Here is a 25820-nt window from a genome sequence, read left to right as displayed (position 1 = left end):
GGTTTTGAACTATATATTAAATTATATTGAATTATAGTAATTTCAGTAACAGTGGCTACAGAGCCAGTTTACTATAGTAGTTAAGGCATCAGCTTGGAAAGCAGGAGTCTATGAGTGGTAATCCCACTTTAGGGGCCCTGATGGTGCAGTGGTTAGAATGCAGTATTGCAGGCTAATTCTGCCTATAGCCAGGAGTTCGATCCTGATCGGTTCAAGGTTGACTCAGCCTTCCATCCTTCCAAGGTCAATAATACGAGGACCCAGGTTGTTGGGGGCAGTATGCTGACTCTAAACTGCTCAGAGAGGACTGTAAAGCACTATGGAGCAGTATATAAATGTAAGTGCTATTGCTATTACGCACAAAGCAGTTGGCTGACCTTGGGCCAATCATTCTCTTTCAGCCCCAGGAAGGTAATGGCACTTCTGAAATCTTGCCAAGAACACTGCAGTGACTTGTCCAAGCAGCTACCAGGAACCAAAAACTGACTCAAAGGCACATCCCCACTAAAACAGTAATTAAGTCTAATATTTAGGACTACAACTTGTTTCTTGATAATTTCCTGGGAAAAATAACATGCCAGTCATTTTATTATGTATGAAGTGTTATCAGACTTACACAGCTTCTATAAAACTGTTTTAAGCCAGTGTTAGGCTTAGTTCATATATTTCTTAACCAGAAAGGTATAAAAAGCATTGGCTCAACATGTAAAAAACAGCATGTCCAATTTCCATCTTGTATAGATACCAAGTCCAGTTCTAGTAAGTCTAAAAATTCTGCAAACATACAAAGAAACAATTTGAAAATATTAAGAACATATTGATATTGAATAATTTGATCATTTTAATGAGAAAAGTACATTGGTTGAAAGTAAACCTTTATATACACATACATATAACTTAGGAGTGTAAAATGTTATATATCATTAAGAATCATATTTTCTATATTATATAGGATTCAAAATAATGGTAAACACTTTATCTTGAAATATCAAACAAGGTAAAGAGAACTTTAATTTATATTTTATTGATATATTTAAAGCCTAAAGGCCAAGATCAAGACAAAATGCAACAAGGATTGAAGAAGCATTTGGAAATGCATTTGTCTGCATTCTACAATGGCCAAGCATTAAAATTAATATATTCATATTCTAAACATAATATAGCTGAAGAGTTTTCAGAAAAAGACAGAAGTGTATGTGTGTCTGGATTTCTGTGCCCATGTGTGTATGGCACACACAGCCAAAATAATTTAAAATAGTTGAACCATCACAAATATTGTATTCTAATTGTAGATGCGCTAGGAAGCCTTTTAAAAATATGTATTACTTCAACTTCCAATTTTATGTAAGGTTCCCAGTGTTTCCATCCTAATTATTGATCAGGTCCACACTTTTTAAAAATGTAGTGATTCTGAAATCATTAACCAATAATTAATTACTTGGGAAATCTTAACAAAGATGCAATGAAAAGTTTTTACCCTTCCTTCCCTCAAAAAATAAATACATGAAAAATCTGATGGCTCCAGATTAGGTCATTTATATTTTGTAATACTTTTTAATGGTTGCAAACCTTTTAAAAGATATTTATAGTGAAACTGATAAATACTGTAATCTTTTGTCTAATTGTTAAAGAAACAAAACATGGCTGTGCAAATGTATGGAACTGAATAAATATTCTCAAAACATACAATAACTGTAAATGTAATATAATCTATTACTAACCAGAAGGTTTATCAAGGCTATAGTTCCTCACTATACATTGTGTAACTCAATTACATTTGGTCACTATTAAGAAGTGCTTAGATATCCTCAATATTTTTACATATCTAGTAAAATACAGAACAAATTTATGTTCATAATTCAAATATTTTCTTGTTACTGATTTATCTTGTTTTTATTTTAAGCAAGCAGGAAAAGATTGACTTGATTTTTGGTGACAGTCAAAATGTAGGATTGCAATAGGGCATGCACTTCAATTTAATGAATAAACATAAATGTAACAAAATAAGTGCCTAAACATTTTGACCTTAGTAAGGATTCTCATAGATGCTAAGTGTTATCCTCTAAGTCACATTAAATATTCCCACCATCTTCAAAAACCAAGTCAGAGAAATTTACAGAAGTTACCATAAACAAATCCAATATATAAATTAACAGATTTGATGTCAATTATACCAAGCACATATCAATTGGTTTTCCACTTTGAAATTAAATTTAATCAAATTCCATGTGAAAATTCCTTAAACATTTGTTATCTATAATTTATCTATTAATGATATTTTTAATGTCAGAAAACAACATTTATCGCTGGTAGCAAATGCACAACTGTTGGGAACAAATTGCATACTGCAACTTTCTAATTACATATGTATATGAGGAAGATATATGGTACTGTTAACAAAGAAAATACTCAAAGCAACCCTGTTTGTAATTCTGTATATCATGAAATATTATTATTGAAGTCTTACAATACAAATCTCCCACATTTGAACATAGGTGGAAACCAATAAGCAGAGATAAAAAGTATGTTTTTTACATTTCAGCTTTTACTGCCAAATAAGACTTGTTCTTGGCATCACCTTTTTGAATCTTCTAGTATCTAGCCTTCCAATTACATCAATAAAACTCATTTTTATGCAGCAGTTTCTCCATCTTTAGCATGCTTTAATACTTTTTATTCAATTTTTTTTCACATTACCTTGTGTCATAATTCTAAATGTTTAATAAATGATATTTATGATGGAAAGCCTCCATTGTTTAGTGAAACATCTTTGCTGATTTGACATAGCTGTACTTAAAAGTGATTCCACAAAGAGCAACCTCATAGAATCAAACTTCATTTGAAATCACTTTTAATCTTATTTAATTTGTAAAATTTGAAGTGCAAAGACGGCAGCAATCTATATTCCTACAGAGACTTAATTTATACTGTCTAGAACAGGGGTGTCAAACTTGCTGCGTCACGTTGTCATCGCGTGACGTATCGAGACTTCCTCCCCTTCGCAAAACTGGGGGTGGGCGTGGCCAGCGCATGATGCATCTGGCCCGCGGGTCCACGAGTTTGACACCCCTAGTCTAGAACTTTCCTGTGCTTAACTGTATTTTCCTCTTGTTTGTAAATACGGTTTATTCTGAATAATTCGAGGCTTGAATAATCTGTCTTTAAAACAAACTAATACATTGTCTTGTTTGCTTCATTGTAGTACATACCTTACAAACCCCAAACAGAGCCTCAGTCTCATCCCTTGCATTCACCCTTATTTGTTCCAGAATCTAATGCCTGCTCATCTAAATGCTAACATCCACTATGGTCCCAAATCTCTTCCAATCTAGCTTTAATCTCTTCAATTTTTTTTCTTCTGAAAGAAAGTCACTCAACCCAGCCAATGAAAAGATGTGTGTATATATGTGTGTTTGGGCGTGTACACATACACACACATACACAGTTCAAGTTGAAAAAAAATGTTTTGTTACAGTAAAAGCAGCCAGAAGAACTAGCACACAAATCAGGCAATAATAACCCTAAAGTTTACAGGACGCAGTTTACAAGGAGTGGTTCTTTGCAGTTGAGGGTCTTATGAGATCTGGCATCCTGTGTCTTTTTGAGGCTTTATATCTGGTTCTTTCACAGGTTTTACTTCTTCCTCTGCCTTTGGTTTAGCCTATTAATAAAAGAAAAGTAGAAAAATGATGTTGCCTTGGGGGTACACTAAAGTAAATTTGAAATAATATCTATTTTAAAATGTGGCAATAAAGCTTAAGCTTTTCAATACACAGCCTTTGAGACAAGGTAAAAAAAACCCATCCTTCACAAGACTGTGTCACCTTCCCCTCTATCCCTAGCATTTCTCTTATCCTGAGTAAGAAAGAACCAATATAAAAACTGAACAATACACTGGTGAAAAAAAGCAACCTGTTTGTGTTCTTACACTGTCCTCCTTTGGCCTTTTGGTGAGATCAAATGCAGCAAGGGATTCTGGGGACCACTGAGCATGCACAGCCGGAAATTCAAAGGCAATCGGCTCAACTAGACCATAGTTTGCCTTCAGCTCAAGCTGGGGAGCCTCTGGAGGAATCTTCTGGAAGTAACTAAAAGAAAACCAATTTGAATGTTAGTAGTCCTAGTTCTTTTCCACGTAATTCTGTCTAGTTTAGGAGTAAATTAATGCTACACATAGCTCACATAATTTTAACTGCATGCAAGTCACAATCTGTACTCCACTTTCACAAATGTGACAGGTGCTAAACACACTGAAGATTATTTTTATAACCACATTACAAATAAGTCAAAACAGAATCCAAGACAAAGAAGAGTTTTAGCACTCTAACTGGCTGAATGGAAAATTGATTCCCCAAATTACTTCATTGTGGCCAGTCAATGTTAGAGAAAAAAATCTAATTTTCATTATACTATACAGTACATTATAGTTTAAATAATGTTAATTGTAGAATTAAAGAATTATTCTGCTCAAGGTAGAACTGCTTCATTTTTAGAACTGATTAACATTGCAAGTCAGTCTCTCTCTCTCCCTCCTTTCCTCTCCCTCTCCCTCTCGCTCACACACACACACACAATTTCAGTGAAGAAACCACATGTTTAGTTAAAAAAAAGAGAGAGAGAGAAAAGATGGGAAGAATTGGCAGGCAAGGAGGAGAAATGATGTACCTACATCATACTGCAACCGTACTTGTATCAGATATTATCATATCATTACATTTGCATTCTGACATTATGATGCCTGTTGTCATCGCTTTGTAACTGTGGCTTGCTGCAGTTGTCATTGCAGCTAGTATCTAGTTTGAGAAAAACTACATTCCACAAGGTTCCCAAGGGCAATTTGTTGATGTAGTACCCTGATGCCAGTGGCAAACCACAACAAAATTGTGCATCTGGATCAGGAAAGTTCCACTTTCCAGTGACATCTGCAAATATTTACTGTATGTCTGCACCATTATAAGGCAATAGATTTCAAGCAAATCTCTCACTGATCGATTTGCAATCAGCAATACCATCTCTGGCTAATTCCTTAATTCTAAGGAGTTTTAGTGGAAAATCTTAGAATAGCATTCCCTTAAAACATATTTGTAGAGTGGGGTGGGAACATTGCCTTTGAGCCAGGCTTGGCTCCTGGCGACTCCCACATGAGTCCATGCAGTTTTCCTAGTGGCATTTTCAGAAGTGGTCTGCCATTTACCTCCTTCCTAAGGCTGAGAGAGAGACTGACCAGTTCAGGGCTGCCAACTGACTTTCAAGATTAGGCCTCAGGTTTTCCCCCATAGTCTCTCTAGAATAATTTGTTGAGGCAGTCCAATAATGGGGTATGTAAATATGTTCTTTATTGGACTCACTTTTAGGGGATAAACAGGCATATATATCTGTACTGCTTTATGCAGACAATGTGATAATTCCATCAATGTGATAATTTCCATGAGAAAAGCCATGAAGTTGTCATTCCACTTTGCAAGGAGATTGCCTCGAGAACCACTTGGAAGCTACAGGTAATCCAGAATTCAGTGGCATGGACAGTTGTGGGTATCTCATCGTATGCCCATGTAATATAGTTATTTCATGAACTGCAGAACTTACCAGTGAGCTTCTGTGTACAATCCAAGTGCTAGTTATTACCTATAAAGCCCTTCATGGCACAGAACTTGATTATATGAGAGACCGGTTGTTTTCTATACTGTCTGTCCATACCATTCAGACAGAACTGGCATTCTCCAGTCCCATTTATTAACAGTGTCATCTGATGGGACCCAGGAAATAGGACATCTCTCTCTCAGCACCTATCCTCTAGAATGACTCCACTTTGACCTTATTTAAATGAGGCCTTAAAACCTGGCTCTTTCCCAGGATTTTGATTATAGTGAATGTCATTTCCCAAAATAATTGGTCTGCTAGAGTTTATGATTTTTTCCTGGATGTTTTGCTTTTATATTGTCTGAGATTATATGCCATCCAGAAATATGATAAAATTGGGTGGTCTATCAATTTATTAAATATGTTAAAAAGACCAGACACTAAACTGTATTTGTTTGAAAAAGATATTACAAATATACTTACATGAATCCATTTTCTCGCTGAGCTTTTTCTAAGGCATTTTTCACTACAGTTCCTAATTTCAGAAAGAAGAGATGTCCAGATGGCTTCGCTGTAGTCCCCGGCCCTTTGGTTTCACCATATTCTTTGCATAGTTTTTCTGCCTTGGCATAAACTTTACAAGAAAGCAAAGAGTCAGTCTATGGTCTTCCTAATTTTTGTACAATTTTAATAAAGTGCAGCACTTCACTTTATAGTCTATTGTATTCAGTCAAGATGCTGTATTCAGTCAATAAAATATTAAGACAGATACAAGGATATTAGGGAAGTTGGGTGGCAGCTACAATTATATGGAAAAAGAACAAGTTTTGGAAAAAAGAGTATTGCTTTATGTTTATTGTTATGTTTTTCATTCAAAATCGGATTATAAAAACAAAACCACAATTTTTATGAACATATATTGTAATATATTTTTAAAAAAACAGGACATGATCGTCTCCCTGCTGTCACAAGAAAATCTATCACAGCAATCCTTACACCTCTCAAGAATTAAAGTTCTGCTTGGATTATTCAAATGTATGATTTCTTGAGTATTTATTCGTTTTAATTTTTAGAAATTAAAGAGGGGAAAACACTTTTTTATTCTATAAACTATGAAAAAGCACTTACATTTTTCTGCTTCTTGTAGAGACCTAATAGATTCGCCACATTTATCACTGGCCAAGAGGGTCTGACCATGGTAGCAAAAAGCCTGGGGAAAGCAAGACTCTCTTTAATATTTTTGGCATGCTCTGAAATTACCTCAATTCCTTACTTGCTTCAGCAGTGAGGGCAGAAGAGTGAAGAAGAGTGAACTTCAAGATTTGGAAGACACAGAGCTAAGAGAGAGCAATTAGCTGTTTCTATAGCTCTTACTGTTATGGTACTCTGCAAAATAAAGGCAGGCTGTTCTAGCTGCACATGTTCACCAACACATTTACAGTAGCAGAAGACTTTGATATATGGCAGTTAAGTACAATCCATCAAAAAAGAAAAGTACTTGTTTTATGTTCTCAGCTATCCTAGCACATAGCAAAAGAAAAAAAAAACATGCATGAAAATGGGTATTTACAGGTGAAACTCGAAAAACTAGAATATCGTGCAAAAGTTCATTTATTTCAGTAATGCAACTTAAAAGGTGAAACTAATATATGAGATAGACTCATTACATGCAAAGCAAGATAGTTCAAACCGTGATTTGTCATAATTGAGATGATTATGGCTTACAGCTCATGACAACTACAAACAAATCAGAAAATTAGAATATTACATGCAATCAATAAAACAAGGATTGTACATAGAACAATATCGGACCTCTGAAAAGTATAAGCATGCCTATGTACTCAGTACTTGGTTTGGGTCCCTTTTGCAGCAATTACTGCCTCAATGCGGCGTGGCATGAAAGCTATCAGCGTGTGGCATTGCTGAGGTGTTATGGAAGACCAGGATGCGTCAATAGCATCCTTCAGCTCTTCTGCATTGTTCAGTCTCATGTCTCTCATCTTTCTCTTGGCAATGCCCCATAGATTCTCTATGGGGTTCAGGTCAGGCGAGTTTGCTGGCCAATCAAGCACAGTAATCCCACGGTCATTGAACCAGGTTTTGGTGCTTTTGGCAGTGTGGGCAGGTGCCAAGTCCTGCTGGAAAATGAAGTCAGCATCCCCATAAAGCTCGTCTGCAGAAGGAAGCATGAAGTGCTCCAAAATCTCCTGGTAGACAGCTGCGTTGACCCTGGACTTAATGAAGCACAGCGGACCAACACCAGCAGATGACATGGCTCCCTAAATCAACACAGACTGTGGAAACTTCACACTGGACTTCAAGCATCTTGCAGTGTGTGCCTCTCCATTCTTCCTCCAGACTCTGGGTCCTTGGTTTCCAAATGAGATGCAAAAGTTGCTCTCATCGGAAAAGAGGACTTTGGACCACTGAGCAACAGACCAGGTCTGTTTTTCTTTAGCCCAGGTAAGACGCTTCTGACGTTTGTTGTTCAGGAGTGGCTTGACAAGAGGAATACGACATTTGAAGCCCATGTCCAGGATCCGTCTGTGTGTGGTGGCTCGATGCACAGACTCCAGCCTCAGTCCACTCCTTGTGAAAGTCCCCAACACTTTTGAATGACCTTTTCCTGACAATCCTCTCCAGGCTGCAGTCATCCCTGCTGCTTGTGCACCTTTTTCTTCCACACTTTACCCTTCCACATACCTTTCTATTAATGTGCTTTGATACAGCACTTTGGGAACAGCCAACTTCTTTTGCAGTTACCTTTTGAGGCTTTCCCTCCTTATGGAGGGTGCCAATGATGGTTTTCTGCACAACTGTCAGGTCAGCAGTCTTTCCTATGATTGTGATTCCTACTGAACCAGACTGAGAGACCATTTAAAGGCTTAAGAATCCTTTGCAGGTGTTATGTCTTAATTAGCTGATTAAAGTGGGACACTTTGAGCCTAGAATATTGAACCTTTTCACAATATTCTAATTTTCTGAGATTGTGGATTTGGGGTTTTCATGAGCTGTAAGCCATAATCATCTCAATTATGTCAAATCACGGCTTGAACTATCTTGCTTTGTATGTAATGAGTCTATCTCATATATTAGATTCACCTTTTAAGTTGCATTCCTGAAATAAATGAACTTTTGCATGATATTCGAATTTTTTGAGTTTCACCTGTATACTGTGCCATATTTTATTTCCTTATTTGACACAATACTGTACTGTTCCCTTGCGGAAACAGACTCATGAGGCAAAGAAATGTCCATTACTTCAAATGGTTTAAATTTATCATTTACTGTTGGGTTTACTATTAATCGGTAAATGGGATTTTTTCAAATATACTTTACAGATAACAGGGAATGCTCTTTGAAAGAAAGCAGCAAATACCAATTTGCCAAACAGCTGGTTTGGTTCACTATTTAAAGAAAAGTATGCTTGCTTGAAATTCAGATAAAACTCAGATATGCAGATTTGGTCAATTAAATCTAAAGTCTTGAAGTTAAATCAAGATTAAATCAAAGGTCTACTACATTTCACCCTTAGTCCCAGGAAAAGCTTGTATGTGCAAATTAAAAACCACTTGTCTTCTGCTGTTTATCCAAAAAGATTAAACGGAGGTGAAAACTCCAGGCTGCACCTTTAAAACGTAGCATTTGATAGGTCCCAGGATGCATGTCTTCTCTGTCCCAAGACCTGGCTTTTGGAATAGCAGCTTCCTGGTGATAACAGCATTTTGGATCCTGCTGTCTTTTAAAGGAGTTCTGAAGGCCTGGCTTTTCCCCCAAGCTCTGACTCAGGGGATTGAGTACCTTTAGAACACATCTATATTAAAAATGCTAAGTATATTGATCCCCTGGTGTCACTACGTTTTATTGTTTTGGATTTTATTGTTTCAGAATCATTATGGGTTGAGCTGCCTTTGATTTTATAAATACATGAACTCTAAAAGACTTACCAAAATTGCTTGAATAACACAGATTGCTATTTTATATAACAATTTCATAGCACTTTGAAAATTGTTTTTAAAACCCTGAATACTTACATAAGCCATATAGAAGCATGACTTCAACTGAAGGTATTTTCTCCATTTCATTGTATATGCTGGATCCAAACTAGATAACGTTTGATCTAGGAAAAGGTAACATTATTTTTAAAATAGTAACTATTCATTAATTTATTTGCAATCATCTTCATTTTAGCCATTGCCTATCCACTGCAGGATGAAGGCCTCTTCTGCATGTTTATAACCATGAGCTTTCTTTTACCAATTGGGCCTGCAATACTTGCTGATATTGTCGATCCATCTTGTATTTTAGAGCCCTGCTTAAAACCAAAATATGGTCTGTAAAGATACATTTGTCCATGAATCAGAGATATATTCCAAGCCATAAAAGTGAAAGATGTATGCTGACTTCTTGCCTTCAGTCACCATAAAAACAAGTAAATAATGATCAAGCTAGTTTATTTGGCCACAGATTTCATTTTTTTATCCATGGTACTTCCCTGGTGCTCTGTCCACAGATAAGATTCTATGCTTTAAAACTGGTATCAAATATTAATCAACTTTTAAGTAAGTAATAATAACATACCTGCTTTTTGATAGAAATTGGCTGTTTCATAGGCCAGGGCTGCTATTAGACCAGGATTATGTTTCAGCTCAATAGCCCGGGCAATTGTCACTAAGACAAAAATAAGAAGCTACTGTAAACATCTCCTTGCATTCCATTTATTTCTCTATTTGTATAAACATGGACAATGTGATGACCTGGGGCGTGGCACAAAGGCAACACAGTCAAATAAGCAAGAAGTGTCCCTTTAATACCTCCAACTTTGCCTCCAATGTCCAGGTTACCTTCGGCTAGAGAAAAAACTCTCCCAAGAACAGTTTTTAAGTGGAGGAAATTGAGTCCAAAAACAAAATACATACAAACTGTAAATAAAAATCCACACAAACCACGCTGCAGTAATAAACTTGACAGGGAAGGAGAAGGAATTGCAGACTTGAAAGCCCAGCAAAACACACACAGTTCAGAAGACGCCAGGAACCCAGATAAGCCTCAAAGATACCAGATAATTCACGATTTGCTCCCAACAACTTTGCTATGCACAGCCTCCTTTTTTAAACATTGTGTTCCCAGCTGCAGCTAATGAAGGGAATCAGGGCCCTTTCCTCCCCCGTAAGCCACGCAACTCACGTTGCTCCCTTCTCTGTTCCTCCCTGCATGCCCTAGGATGAAGAAGGGGTAGGCCTGGACCTTCCTCTGAATTCCCACTCCCTTGCTCTACCTCTCCCCTGCTCTGCCCAGCCAGCCTTTGCCCTTCCCCAGTTTCTTCCACAGCCAACAGAGCCACACTCCCACTCCCTGTCTGCTGCTCGGCCTCCCCCTCCGAATCAGATTTCGACAGGGCCATGACAGACAATTTGTTAAACGCATAAAATCTAGTTAGAAAGCAGTATATTTCTTTCTCTTTTTTATTACTTCTAACATTGTGAGAACTGAGTTGAGACACCAGCCTATGTGAGAAGTGAATGTCTGCCTTGAATTTATATTCTAATGTTTGGAGAATGGGATTGTTGCATAAGTACATTGTTTTGTGTGTGAAATTATAATCAATTCCATTTCCATGTTCATTGTATGTATGTGTGGATAAGAAGTCCCTACAGTAGACAGACAGGAGGATGGGAATGGAAATGTTCCAATTCATGGGAGTTTACGATTCTTGGGTCTGACTCAGATTGCCATGAGCAAGACTTCAAAGCAAGACTTCAATTTGCTGTGGCACATTGATAGGGGAGGTGGCCTGGATAGCTGGAAAAGTGGAATGGTTACAGTAACCTCATGATATAGATTCCCATCTGGTGAAGCTTGGTGTTAAAGCATATTTATTGTACAGGCAATGGTTTCACTGAGAAAACAGATGATCTTAAATGTTCATAGGGAATGTCCAGGCACTAGAGTCAATGATGCTATGTGACTTCACTGACTTATGGAGTAGGGAAATGGAAGAGGCCATTGAAACCATTGCCCCTATGCAGTGCTATGGATTCCTGATATCTTTTTAATACTTTGTGAACATTAACTAATTAAAAAATGGGGTTACACCTATATCGTAAGTAGTATAAGGCTTGCCATTTTCTATGACACTATCGCATCCATCCTAAATAAAAAACTATTTTTGTTTTCTATGTGGAACTCTGCTTGTATAATGTGAGATATCTAGTAAAGCATCTATACATAGGTTAATCTCTATCTAAGCAAATGCATGGTTGTCAATTACTTACTAAGCCAAAGTTCTGCTGCCATTTTAAAACTTGGAACATAATTCCTAACTTATCACTTCACCGCTAGAGGAGTTGTTAGATTTTTAAGATCATCAGAGATACTTTTGCCACCTGTGCCGGACAAGTATTATGATATGTGGGTAGGCTTGCATTTTGGGATGTTTTTTCCCTCTGAAATTCATGACGTGCCTGTTATTAAACAATTTATTACATTGTACTTTTTATTAATAATTCCATGGATGCTGCATCTGAAAGGAATTAAGGGCCAATGTAATACATTATGTCTGACTGTTCTACAATTTGGTTCTCCAGAAGAACAAATTGTTTTAAAATCCTCAAAGAGGAAGCCCCCAACATTTCTCAGATGCAAAGTTAGTAATATTGCATAAATACCTTCTTGTGCTTCAGCTTGACATTGGATAATATAGGAATCTATTAGTCGACCTTCTAAATCCCTTCCCTTTTCTACAGGAGTGATCAATTTAGGGATATGGCTTTCCTAAATGAAAAAAAAAAGCACTTTAGTATTGAAAACAGTGGCTGTATTTAATTAACTAATGAAGCAACTAAATATTTATGAGAATTTAATAACTACGAAACATACCCACATGAAAATTGCAACCATTCTACCAGATATCTATCAGTGATTTAAGAATCGCATCTAATATTTTAAAATCTCCTTTTTGGAACACTGTTTAAGGAAGAATTTTTAAAACTTTCTATTTAAGCAGGGAATAACGGGGAACATGTGCATCTACCATGTAAATTTCAAGGTGAAACAATTCCAAGAAGATAGTCTGTGCATTCTACCTGAGCATCTGAATCTATTCTTAACCCTATGAATTAAATAAGCCTTTTTAAACAACACATGAATCCTAATGAGCTACTTCTAAGATGAGTACTAAGAGCTGTGCATGCTTCAGAAATGTTTTGGAAAAAGTGTTTCAGAATCCACATATGCACTGCATATTTCTATCCATTATTCATTAATGCTACCTTTCTTTTTTCAGGCTTTTATGCCAGCTTTAAAAAATGCTATTTTAATCTTGCATTCAAGATTGCAAAAAAAAAAAAAAAAATGCATTTTTTTTGGGGGGAGAGAATTGTTTTACCTTTAAATGTTTGAAAATCCCAGCTGCTATTTTCATACTGCGATGGACATCTTTTGCTTCATCTTGTGTTACGCTAAATGTTAGCAATTCATTAGTATTGAAATACTTCAGGAGTTTTAAACATCATCCATCAAATTTCTTAACATTATTGCTAGCCAAGTTCTTTTTCTATTTCTACAAGTGCTGTTTCCTTATTTCATATTTGCTCAGCAAATAATATATTTCTAAGAAATGAGAAAAACAATTAAATAATACAGAAAACAATTCTAAGCCTCTTTGGTCCATCTAACCCATTATTGTCTACTCTAGGATGCAGAATTGTGATGCACACTGCTGAATAAAAGTCTGATTATCACAGTACTCTTGTACTTTAACTGGAATAACTTCCAGCAAAACAGCGGCTAACGTTTTACAGAATAGAATAGAATAGAATAGAATAGAATAGAATAGAATAGAATAGAATAGAATTCTTTATTGGCCAAGTGTGATTGGACACACAAGGAATTTGTCTTGGTGCAAATGCTCTCAGTGTACATAAAAAGAAAAGATACATTAGTCAAGAATCAAGAATCATGAGGTACAACACTTAATAGTCATAGGGTATAATAAGCAAATCATACTAGGAAACAGTCAATAAAATCATTAGGATACAAGCAACATTACAACCATACAGTCATAAGTGGAAGGAGAAGGAAGGATGGGAGGATTAACAGTAATAGTAATGCAGACTTAGTAAATAGTTTGACAGTGTTGAGGGAATTATTTGTTTAGGCATTCATTATTTAATCAAATTAATTAAATTACTACATAAGGTATTCATTACTAATCCAAATGATTTATTTGGTATCTAAAAGCTAAGACAGTGATACCAGCCAAGTTTCCTGCAACTACAGGTAGTCCTCAACTTATAAGTTCATTTAGTGACTGTTCAAAGTTACAACAGCACTGAAAAAAGTGATTTATGATCATTTTTCATACTTGTGACCGTTGCAATATCCCCATTGGGATCAACATTCAGATGCTTGGCAACTGGTTCATATTTATGACCATTGCAGTATCCCAGAGTCACGTGATCATCCTTTGCCAGCTTTGGACAAGCAAAGTCAATGGGGAACACAGATTCACGTATAATCATATCATTGACTTAACAATTTATTTATTTATTTATTTATTTATTTGATTTGCCAATTGTTTACAAGATAATAAGTATAAATGTATACATAGTTGTGAATACATGAAATGGGTACATATAAGAAAAATAAAATAAGAGAAACAATAGGACAGGGACGGTAGGCACGTTGGTGCGCTTATGCACGCCCCTACAGGCCTCTTAGGAAAGGGGTGAGGTCAATAGTAGACAGTCTAAGGTTAAAGTTTTTGGGGTTTGGGGAAGAAACTACAGAGTCGGGTAGAGTATTCCAGACATTGACCACTCTATTGCTGAAGTCGTATTTAACAACTATAGCCAGAAAGGTTATAAAATGGAGCAAAACTCACTTAACTGTCTTGCTTAGCAACAGAATTGTTGGATTTTGTAGACTGAACATAAATCAGTTTTCTAAATAAATTAACTGCTGATTCTCAGGATAAGTAAATCACCTTTCTGGACATATTTTGAAAAGAAGATGTCATTCATGTAGGACATTACATAAGGAGAATATTCCCAAATAATTAGACAAAAATTATTACTCTCTTTTACAATCTGATATTGCAATTCAAGCATAAGGCTGGGCCCATGCAGTTTCACAATAGGAAAGTTGAAGACTATATAGATTGAAATGGTTTTACTCCCAATAGCAATTTAGCCTGCAATCCTATGAACAGTTTAGCAAAACCAAACCCACCAATTTCAAATGGGCTTAAGGTATGTTTTTAATCTTCTGACATTACTCTTAATTAAAGTGAAAATACTTACTCTTCCTTCCCAGCTAATCTTGATGCATATTTAGTGTACCACAAGGCCACATTAAATCCCATAGAAACTAATTCAAACACAGCATCTTGCTGGGCACTAAGGGAAGAAAGGAAAACAATCTGAATTTTGCAGAGTTTATAACACTTCTGAAGTACAAAACATTGCAATACTTCCACTTATCTTTTAGACATAAGACACAATGCTACCAAATATCTTTTCAGGAATGTCACATTGAGTTCAAAGAGTGCTGCTTAATTCTTTTTCATTCCTTCCTACCCCAAATCATGGGAGCAAACCTCCAAAGTATTGAAATGTTTACATAGAACTTAAACAGCTTGAAAAGTGGAATTGTTCTGACTGAATTAATTCGTGTTTTGTTTTTGTCTGGTCAGGAATGTCCAGAGTACAGTGTTTTTACAGTTCTTCCCTTCAGAATGAAAATACTGAAGTAGCAGTCAATCAAGTTACCACCATTCTTTTAAAACGTTTAACTGAGCACTACTATTAAACTACAAACAACAGGTTTTTTTTATAGAAATGGAAACTTTGCTTGATCCAATATAATACTAAAAACCATCTTGAACTAAAATTAATTTATCTAAGCATATACTGTCACAAAAGGGCTTGTTTTTAATTATACAAATCCCAAGGAGATATGTTAAGAAATAATTACATTAAAAATTACAAAACATATATTCACTTCTAAGTATCACTATCTTGCCAGTAATACGGACAATAATTTTATTAATCGGTTGTATTTGTATATACAATATAGCCCATTAGACAATGAAAAAAGAAAGATAAAGTCATAACAAAAATCACACATGGAGATAATTGCAAACTAAGATTTCAGCTGATACCACTGATAAAATATGTTCTGTTGTAAGATGGCTCTTTCAATGTATGAAAGAAGTGTAAGAGCATTTTTTAAAAATTCCATAACATCATCTTGGTAACCCATTAAGTTACTCTTTGTACTGTCTGATTTTTTCAACATAGACTACCCTGTCCTTGAATGGCTGGGTGGACTGGACATTAACATTTGAACTACTATAAGTCCATGTATTTGCCCTATGCTAAATAAATAAATACTCTTTGTACTAAGAACTACCTTAAAATTTGAAAAGCATACTATATATATACCTTGGTATTTGTCCTTGCAACGTGTCTGTCCATTTAAAATTCTGAATGTATCTCAGTTTGCTATCCTGTGAAGAGTTATCCAGGGCAAGTATAAAGCCTGTTAAAATAATGCCAGTATTAAAATAACACATCCCCTACAAATCAAAATGTACTTTAAATAATCATTTTGTCTTCAATGTTTTTTCTTTATTTTTTCTACTGATAATGTGACTGTTAATATAAAACTTTTTAACATTTAAAATGCCTAGTATTCAAAATTCGCCGCAGGATTCCTTTTAGCTGATTGGGGATCAGTTTTATACTACACTTGGGGGTCATTTCAATAATTTCTTTGGTTAAATTCAAAGTAATTGACATTCCACCCTCAGAGCAACATCAGACAAAGAATTCTATGAAATGAGCCCAGTAAGACAATGCACTAAGTATAGGGGGGAAAAGAAAGAGAATGATGCTCCCTTGTGTCAAAAGAAGTTGATGCAAATGGAAAGCCCTTCTGCTCATGTGGGGGTCTTATATTATCCTGTATCATTCCAGAAGCCCTCCCAATGTCTTCTGAAAGACAGGGGGAACAGATGGTGAAGCCCCATTACATGGAAGAGATTCAGTTTATATATTATAACATACAGCATATACTCTATACATACTAACTGCAAATTTGTTTTCCAAAAGATAATCTTTACGTAGCTAAGACTGCATTATCTAGACTCCATTTGTCTTTTGGAAAACCTCCATGTACTCCACCCTAGAGGTTGGTTGGTTAGACAGCCTGTGAACTATTATTTTGTTGAGTGTTTATTGGCTTTTCCTTGGCAAACATTATAGGCTTTTATCCTTCTGCTATTTTTAATGGAGAATTTTAATAGGCTGTTAGCCATTCAAAGTTGCATTTGCAAGACAGGTGGCCAGATAAATCAATTAAATAAAGATATTTGAGTACATTTCACGATTTGTACATGTGCAAAAAACTCAACCAGAGTTTGCTATTTCATCCCTCCAATTTAACTGATTTGTTTTATCATGTGCTTCGATTACTAAAAACAATAACATCACTGAAAACCCCAGGATTATTTTCCACAATATATTCATAACAGCAAAACTGTACTTGACCATCAATTATGCCTGGCATCCACTCAGGAAAAAGATTAGCAGCACTGTATTCAGAGAATTTTGCCCACCCCCACATAAGCCTCTGAGAAAAAAGGCAAGTCTGTAGTTCTTTATTTCATGGGTGGGTATGAAGGAGCAGTGGTGTTTCCCTTTCCTTGCATTGCTGTGGTGAAAAACAGAAGAAACCAGGGAAATGTGTGTGATTTCTTTCTTCTTTCAAAGCTTTTTGAAAGAATTAATGAAAACATTTTTGATTTCTATAAAACTTTGGACAAATAATGAAATAGTATGCAATATTCCTTCTTTTTTTATCCTTTTGCAGTTTTCTGCAAATCAGAGACACTTTCATCTTCCTTGTGTTCTTTAGTCATCAAAATGTCTTGGAAGTGGAGCTAGAGAATTGTCACTATCATAATTAAAACAATACCAGAATTAGATGGCCAGTTCCATTTCTGAAATCAAGGAAAAATATCTAACTTGAAAATTAAAAGAATAAGCTCTCTGCTCACATAAACAGCTCTGTGATAAATATAGTCTGATGGTTTTCCACTAGTTACTGAACACACATTAAGCATCTTTGATCAATCACAAAAGCAGCCTTTGGATCACTGATAATGTGTATCAGTGCCCTATTTCTACACAATGTCATGAAATTTCTACAAAAGGAAATGCAACCTTTTGGAAAACAAGGATTATAATTAATATGGAGAAAGGGGGGAAATGTCTGAAAATAAAGTAGCCATGGCATTGTGCGTCAATGACATGGGCTTGGTTGGGGATTTTCTATTTTCTTCCTCTTTATCAGTGGGTGAGGAGTTGTTCTTATTTTTAAAGAAAAACATGTGAAGCGTTTTTTAAGATTTAAGCTCTAGTTTTACACTTTGATTTTTGTGTTTTCACACTACACATTAGCAGCTTTTACTTCACCATTATCAGGTTTTGGCAATTGGGTCACTAAAATTTAACAGCACAGTCTGAGCAACTTCACCCTCCCAATTAATTGAACTTTTTTTTACCTTCCAAGAGTGAAAAATAGGAATCAGTTGCATTTTTCATCATATCTGGATTACAACTTAAATCAGTAAAAAGTTCCAGGAGTCGTGCTCTTGATAACCTTAAATCACTATATTAAAGGGGAAAAAAGACCAAAAGATATATCAAAGATGTGCACTATTTTCTCATATTAACTTACATTTTGCATATGTTCTTACAATCACTTACTTGCAGATTTTTGTCGCAGCTGGAGTTGTGGCTACTCCATAGTAATTGAATGAGACAGGAGCTGTAGCCTTTAAAGGGTTTCGATGAAACCAATGAGTCATTCTCTTCCTAAAAGTTTAGAATACAGCAAGACTAAAATAAAGAAAAGAAAAAGTTACTGATTCTATATATAACTACAAATACAACACTTAAAAGTCTGGTTATTTAATACAGTTTTCTATGGAAAGATATTGATACACACATATGCACATATTTGTTAGAGACAGAAAATAAACCTAACCAGATGTTTAAATAAATATATAAAGGATTGACCTATATGAAATATTGTATTAGTTGTGGAGTACAGCACTGATTAACAATTGTGGAAGAAAATCATTTGTTTTAAGAATAATCAATACAGTTATTAATTCAATTTATATAACTGTTTCTGTCACATATGTGACTCTAGGTGGCATAATACGAGTATTTACATCTTGTTTAGTATTAATATTAGCAATAAACGTAAACAATTAAAACCTAAAACTTTTTTTAAAATTAAAATTAAGGAAATGCAAATCTCAATGAGAAGCATTGTAGATGCTCCTAACGATGACCAGAGTTTGAAAGCATTTGCTCCTCTTCAGGAAGTACTAATTTTCATTCAGTTTGCCAAAGATGACTATGGATATGATCTGGGTATAGAGCACTTCTGCTATGGGTCACATTATTTTCACATGATTAACAGCCAGTTGTTGCTTCTCCCTTAGAGTCTGCTGAAAAGATATTTGAAGTTCACTTAGCTAATAGAAGAGAATGTAGAGCTATTTGTAACATGACCAACTCTAAAATATAACATGGTAAAATACTGACTAGTGTTATTTATGAATTTAAAATATGTTTTTCTGCTAAGGTCTACTTTCTGTGTGTTAAACATTTTTTTCCAAACAAGAGTTATTTGGCTGTAGAATCCAAACTATCAATCATTAATAACTTTTTACTTTCTAGTATAACTTTCAGAATAGCTTCATAAAATAATGGCTTTAAGCTGTTTTCTGCAGAGCCTTTGCATCCCTTAATATTGTAAAATGTCTTATGATTGCTAAGACAAACTGTTGTGTGGTCAGAAATGTATGCAGATATGTTCTGAGTGCTGGGAGAGAGAAAATGTCTTTCATGAAGAACAATGAAGTTCTTATGTTGTGCAGTGGTGTGTATAGTTTTTTTTAATGACTCTGTTTGACATGTTTATTGTTTTTATACTTTTTTTTGCTTCTCCCACAGATTTAAACACCAGATGACATCACTGCTGTCAGCAGTGGTTGAAACTTTCATAAGAACACTATGTGAAGAATCTTGGAAGCCACATCTTTTTATCTTTTTCTTTTCTTCTATGTTTCAACTTTTTTCTTTCTTGTACTTTTTTCTTTCCTTTTTTTTCTTTATATTCATTTCTGTTAGTTTTTATCTTTATATTTAAAGTTTAAAAGTTTTAATTTTATATGGAGACAATCAAGAAAAGGAACTGGACATGGAACAGCTGTGACAAGCAATCCTAGATGATGGCTTTTTTTATGAGAGTTACAAAGCAGATTGTGTCAGGATTCCTCCAATACTTAATCTGTCTGAGATAACTTCAAAGTGAAATCTTTGAAGACTCTTTTTAAAGTTGTAGAAAAGTTTAATCTTGGCTTCTTTAAAGCCAGGTGATGAAAGTTGAAATCCTGCAATGCCATAAAAATTATATAAAAGTCAGGACTATGCAGAGCAAAAAAGAAAGATTACAAAGTTGGACTATTTGACCAGAGATAAACTACATTGCTATTTCTGATATCTCCCAAGGGACTTTTTGCTGAACTAGGATTGTGGTAGATGAAGATGATGGTTTCTGCATTGTATATAAATTAGGCTGAGGGGAGAAGAGTTTTTTTTATTTGTAACTTCAAAAGAGAGTTAAAAGCTAGCATATTAGATTATGTTTGGTGTGATGAAAATTGCTTTTGTTTCCTTTTTCTTTTACCTTTTTTCTGCAGATTTTGAACATTTTTTTCTTCTAGTTTAGTTTGTCTTTGTTTTTATTACATTTACTAAAACTTCAATCAAATTTTTTTTAAAGAAAAAATTCATATTTATGTGGGACAAAGTTTTTTCCTTCTGTCCTTCCTTGAAAATGGTTGACAGTTGCTCAACTCTTCTAGATTGAAGAAACACTTTGTTAATGACAGACATATCACTGCCTCTTTTAAGCAGGAAAACATATACCTTCAAGCATTAATTATCCAGTAAATATGGAAACAGTTCTTTCTGAACATTTTAATCTGCCAGGAAAGGCCAAGAAAGGTTGGCCCTCACTTCAGATGTACTCTTCATCATTGAGATCCAAAAATTGAAGAGAATTCAGAACTGCAGGGGTTGTCATGGTTATATCATCAGTTTCTGTTCCAAGAGAACATAAGGAGCCAGTATACTCTACTACAATGATGAACTGGGACACAAGGGATTCAGATTAAAATCACTCAGATGCACAGTCCACACAATTTGGAACCAATCAATCTCTAGGTTCAACATATCTCAGATGGTTCTCAAGGGAATAAAATGAATGGAATCCCCTTCTGTCAGGCAAATTGAACAAGAGGCAACAACCAACAATGAATTTCAGGTTGAGTGAATTTGCTTTTATCTGCAAAGAACAGCAATTTGCCAGAACAAACTCTCAACTGCTAAGTGTCTCCACTCCCATCATTCTATTGCAGAAAAGCTGCCTAGTGCAGAAAAACAATGTTGGCCTGTTCTCTATGGTGGAGATCTTAAAATAAGACATTCTTATTTTAATTGCCATAGTATATTGCTCCAAGTAGACTTTAGTCCCTGCTTGATCTGACTGCCCCAATACATTATTTCCATTTGCACAGAAATTACAACAACCTCTGAAAAAGTAACTTGTGACCCATCTTTGAAGTCACTGTGATCATGTGATCACAATTTGAGTGCTTGGCAACTGGCAACATCTACTATAGAAGGAAGAATTTTTTTTTGGCATAGTATCATATCCCGCTTGTTTTCAGAATTCACAGGAGAATTTATTTTGGAATTGCTATTGGGACTTCATAGCTGTCAATGTTATCCTCCTAAATGAGCTCATCTTTATTTTTTAGGATACCAACCTGATGTAATAATCTTGAAGGAATAAGTTTAAAATCTCATATCAGAGGAGAGTGTAATTTCTATTCAGCACTCGTTTTAACTTCTGCTGATTAAAAAGTCCTTCAAGAATGACTGATTTGTGTAATATTATATTGTATCAAACTGGAAGACTTAAGAATGGAATGGATTCTTTGGATCCAGGGTAAGACATACTGTACAAGTAGTCCTTGATTTACAACTACAACTGAACCCAAGATTTCTGTGCTAAGCAAGACAGTTAAGTGAATATTGCCCAATTTTATGACCTTTCTTGCCACTGTTGTTAAGTGAATCACTGCAGTGAAGTGAGTAAAATGCTTACTAAATGAATCTGGCTTCCCCATTGACTTTGCTTGTCTGAAAATAGCAAAAGGTGAACACATAACCTGGGATACTGCATTGTAATTTTGAATGCCCACTAAATGAATGGTTGTAAGTCGAAGATTACCTGTATTATATAGCCTTAGATATTTTCCCAATGCAATATAGTAAATAAGTCTACCTCCTTTCTCTAAGTATTACATAAGAAAATTCTGACATTGCTTGCTTAGTAGTCCCAGACAGAAACTTGAACAAGACGAAGATTTTCCTTGTTGTTTATCCTGCCTTGACTACACGTAGTCATAGTAATAAATCAAGATATTCCTATGTTGCGGTTCAAACACAACAGCCAAAATCTAAAACTCTATATAAAGGAAAAGAGGCAAGGTAATACTCCTTCATATACAGATAGTCCTCGACTTACATCCCCAATGGAGCCCAACATTTCTGTTGCTAAGCAAGATAGTTTTTAAGTGAATTTTGCTCCATTTTACTACCTTTCTTGCCACATTTATTAAGTGAATCACTGCAGTTAAGTGAGTAACATGGTTAAGTGAATCTGGCTTCCCCATTGACTATGCTTGCCAGAATACTACAACCATCCAATACATTGCCACTTGCCCAGCATCCAAATGTCGGTCATGTGGCCATGGGGATGCAGTAGTGGCCGTGAGTGTGAAAACTGGTCATTAAGTCCCTTTTTTTAGTGCCACTAACTTTGAATGATCACCAAACAAATGGTTATATATCAAGGACTACCTGTATCGAACTTTTGCTTTAAAAAACAAAAAGCGGAACCTTTAAAAAGAGCTTGTCTCAGTGCTAGGAAATTCTGCCCATCATATATTATAACACACAGGCCTTCTCTGGCGTTACAGTAACTGAGCTTCCTCCCTAGCAGACAGCAAAGCGAACAGCTCCACGTCCAGCATTAATCCAAGCCTCTCCCAAAAACATATTTGATCTCCGCCTTCTCTGCTTAGGGTGGAGCTGCTCTATTTACCTTCTCGATTTCCAGCGGACTCTTGTCAGCAGCAGCCACTGCCGTACAGCTCTACGGAAATCAGTTCAGGAGGTGGAGCCGCATCCCCAGAATTATGAAAGGAAGGCGGCAAGGCCCGAGCCCGCCTCTCGGGGGCTCTGCTGAAAAGCAAGCCTGGCCAAGCTTCCCTGAGAGGGAAGAGACTTGCCTCTTCCAGCCTTCTTCTGTTCGACTGGCAAAAGCGTGGGGCCTAAACCCATTTCAGCAAGCTATTCGGTTTGGGGATAACCTCGAATAAACTCGGTCTCTCCGGCTCTCATCAATTACTTTGCCAAGTGCTGGTTTGAGTTGGGTTCAGCTATATTGGAAACCTGGTGCTTCCTTGTGCTTCGGGATTAATTGTCCCACTCTCATTGACAGGGACTGACAGGTCTTGGAATCTATATATTTGAAAGACGCTGCGCTACAGCGAAGCACACTGATGCTGGCTTGTAGCAATTCCCAGCTAAACTCTTAAGCACAACTGACTAGGTACAAGTAGGAAGCAGTATGCCAATCCGAACGGGCTTTCCATCGGATATGTAAATCCGGCTTCTTTCGCACCCCAACCTTATTTGTTTGCTGAGGTCTCAACGGAACTTCCTTAAGCCTCAAAGTCAGCCTCTTTCCCCATACTGATCGTTGGCACCTCTAAGTAGTCTCATTGATTATAGCGAAGGAAGCCCCGCTGGGTTTACAGGCCAGAGGCCACGCCCATTCATAGCTGGCAAGCCTCATTGTTCTCTGCGTTAAGTACAACTGCGATGTAAACATCCCGAGTAGCCTGCCAGGGACTAACCCTTTATTTTCTCACACTCCCTACGCGCTGTTTAGCCCGAGATTCTATGTTCATATCCCCTTCCTGGAAATACCATCCTAATTTCCTCAATTAAGACTGCACCCACTTTAAAACGAGCTGCTCCCGTACTATATAAAGTATCCACATTTCCTCCATCTCTGTTTATAGCGACATCAAGCCTGCTTCTCTTCTATTTGCCTAAAGGGCTTCTGTTTACATCTATTTTACAGAGTCGTCCTCCCCCCCAAACTTTTTCCTGTCTTGGAACACCAAACAATAGGCAAAAGGACGCGACGAACAAGCGGAGGAAGAACAAAGCAGTCCGAGTTAAAACGATTACCCATGTTCACAAATCGTTTAAGGTTCAAGTCTTGCAACAAAGGCGGAAATGATTGGTTTAATTCTATTCCGTTCTCGAAATTGTGCTGTGATTGGAGGTCGAGAGGTTTGTGGAACGTGATAGTAAAATGAGAGTAAGAAATCTTTTAGAGGAAAAGCGGAAAAGGAGAAGTAATAGCTACTTAAATATGGTTTTGTCCTTAAGTGGCCCAGAAATATCCAATTGATCGTGTATATATTAGACGAAATAAAGCTTAGGAATGCAAGGACGTGGGGAAAACAACAGCCATTCGTTTCGAAATTAACTCTCAATTGAGCATATTTCACAAAAGAATTAAAGGTACACTGAATGCATTTAATTCCATGACCAACTGTCTGTGCAAGGCTGGGCGGTGGAAACAGTCGGAGAAGCAGGAAGCCGCTAAGATTCATCACTGCCAGCGTTCAGGTGCAGTATAAGGAGAGAAGACAAAATACAAGCGCCTACGATACAATAAATAGAAGCTTCCTAACCACTCACCCACCTCGGAAGATTCTCTAGTCTATGCCAGAGATCCAAAAATTGTAGAGGAGTTAAAGGATAACTTCTGTAGGGTGACCTCGGCAATAAAAAAAACAACCACCAAGGAAACCCGCCCGATTCCCTAGGCGCCAATAGCCGAAAATCACGTGACCTTCCTGGACCTGGCAAGATCTCGCGAACCGGGCGGAAGCGCTTCGCGTGTAATGGTAGCAACGAAATGGAGCCGGGCGGCTCTCGGCTCGCCAAGGCGTGAATGAAGGAAGGAGTGCATGGTTTTTCTATGCCAGCCCAATTACTCGACGAAGCAGAGGGACTAGTTGACTCCGAAAGTCAGTATATAAGGAGCTGGTGGAGAATGATAGAAATCATCATTGCCTTCTTTGCACCTGTTACATGTTTCTAGATACCAAAAAGTAGTGATTAATCAGCCCCCACCACCACCCTTTTGTTGGCTTACTTAGAGGCGTGAAGGAGAAAGTGCGGTGAGTGTGCAAAGCCAGAGGGCCACCAAAAGGGATGGCAGCCTGGCGGACCTGATGCATCTGACTTGTGATGATGATGAGGCGGCGGCAGCAGCAGCAAGCGAGAAAATTTAAAAGCATCTTTTGGTGACGCAACGCATCGCATCAAAAGGCTATTGGCAAGGGGCGTTGTCAAAGCTAGTGCGCATAAAAACGGAACCATTCTCACCGCATGTAAGTCGAGGCAGCTATACTCCAAGCAAGAATATGTGAGGCTTGATTTTCCTCGTCCCAATGCGAACTTGGAATTTGCAAAAGCTTTTCCTCACAGTTCAGGTAAACGCAGAGAATAACAAGTGTGCAGAATACCATATATATATTCCTCTCTTTCAGGATCATAACGAGAGAATTCATAATGCACATGCATTCTGTGACAGCGTAATCAGCGTGCTTCCAGGTGCAACACATTGAAAGCCACGTTTTTTTTAAACGGGGTGATGTTTTCTGCTGTCTTGGGGCTTTTTCGAAAGTTCTGCAGTTTTCGGTTGTAGCGGTTTGCCAGAGGTCGCCTATTTGAAGTGGTGTAGGGTTTCCTGCCTAAGCAGAGGATTGGACTAGAAGACCTCCAAGGTCCCTTCCAACTCTGTTCTGTTCTGTTCTACTCTACTGTAACTTTACAAACTTTACATATTACTTTTGCTAGAATAGAAGCTCACAAGTAACCAAGAAGCCCCTTCTCCGAGGGTCGCCCTTGCAAGTTTACAACCGCTTAGGTCTACGTACGCACGCGCAGACGGGAGCCAATAGCGTCCCCAGTTCCGCTGCGCAAAGCAAGGCAAGGAAG

The 25820-nt window shown here is 36.8% G+C and overlaps 1 protein-coding gene across 8 annotated transcripts; it reads right to left on the bottom strand.

The window, feature by feature from the left end:
- Nucleotides 1–826: 826 nt before the first annotated feature.
- BROX (BRO1 domain and CAAX motif containing) lies at nucleotides 827–25125 on the bottom strand. Of its 8 annotated transcripts, none has more exons than XM_087964434.1 (14): nucleotides 24517–24662; nucleotides 20463–20523; nucleotides 18354–18485; nucleotides 18149–18255; nucleotides 16026–16122; nucleotides 14883–14978; nucleotides 12968–13040; nucleotides 12249–12354; nucleotides 10162–10251; nucleotides 9615–9700; nucleotides 6709–6790; nucleotides 6064–6214; nucleotides 3929–4088; nucleotides 827–3661 (listed from the first exon to the last, which is right to left on the bottom strand). In XM_087964434.1, exons 3-14 carry the CDS (start codon nucleotides 18452–18454, stop codon nucleotides 3575–3577), a joined length of 1236 nt encoding a protein of 411 aa, XP_087820560.1. In that variant the 5' UTR covers nucleotides 18455–18485; nucleotides 20463–20523; nucleotides 24517–24662; the 3' UTR covers nucleotides 827–3574. The 8 variants fall into 8 exon arrangements, with proteins under 8 accessions (XP_087820560.1, XP_087820565.1, XP_087820567.1 ...); XM_087964439.1 differs by having other exon boundaries at nucleotides 20463–20520; nucleotides 24517–24659; XM_087964441.1 differs by having other exon boundaries at nucleotides 24513–24658.
- Between the last annotated feature and the right edge of the window lie 695 nt (nucleotides 25126–25820).

The sequence above is a fragment of the Notechis scutatus genome, chromosome 1 (assembly GCF_049901735.1).
Source record: "Notechis scutatus isolate UNSWTSFEM ecotype Mainland chromosome 1, rNotScu1.2, whole genome shotgun sequence".
Classification (NCBI taxonomy): Eukaryota; Metazoa; Chordata; class Lepidosauria; order Squamata; family Elapidae; genus Notechis; species Notechis scutatus.
Note: the sequence above shows the minus strand (reverse complement) of the source record. Positions and strands in the feature narration are given on the sequence as shown.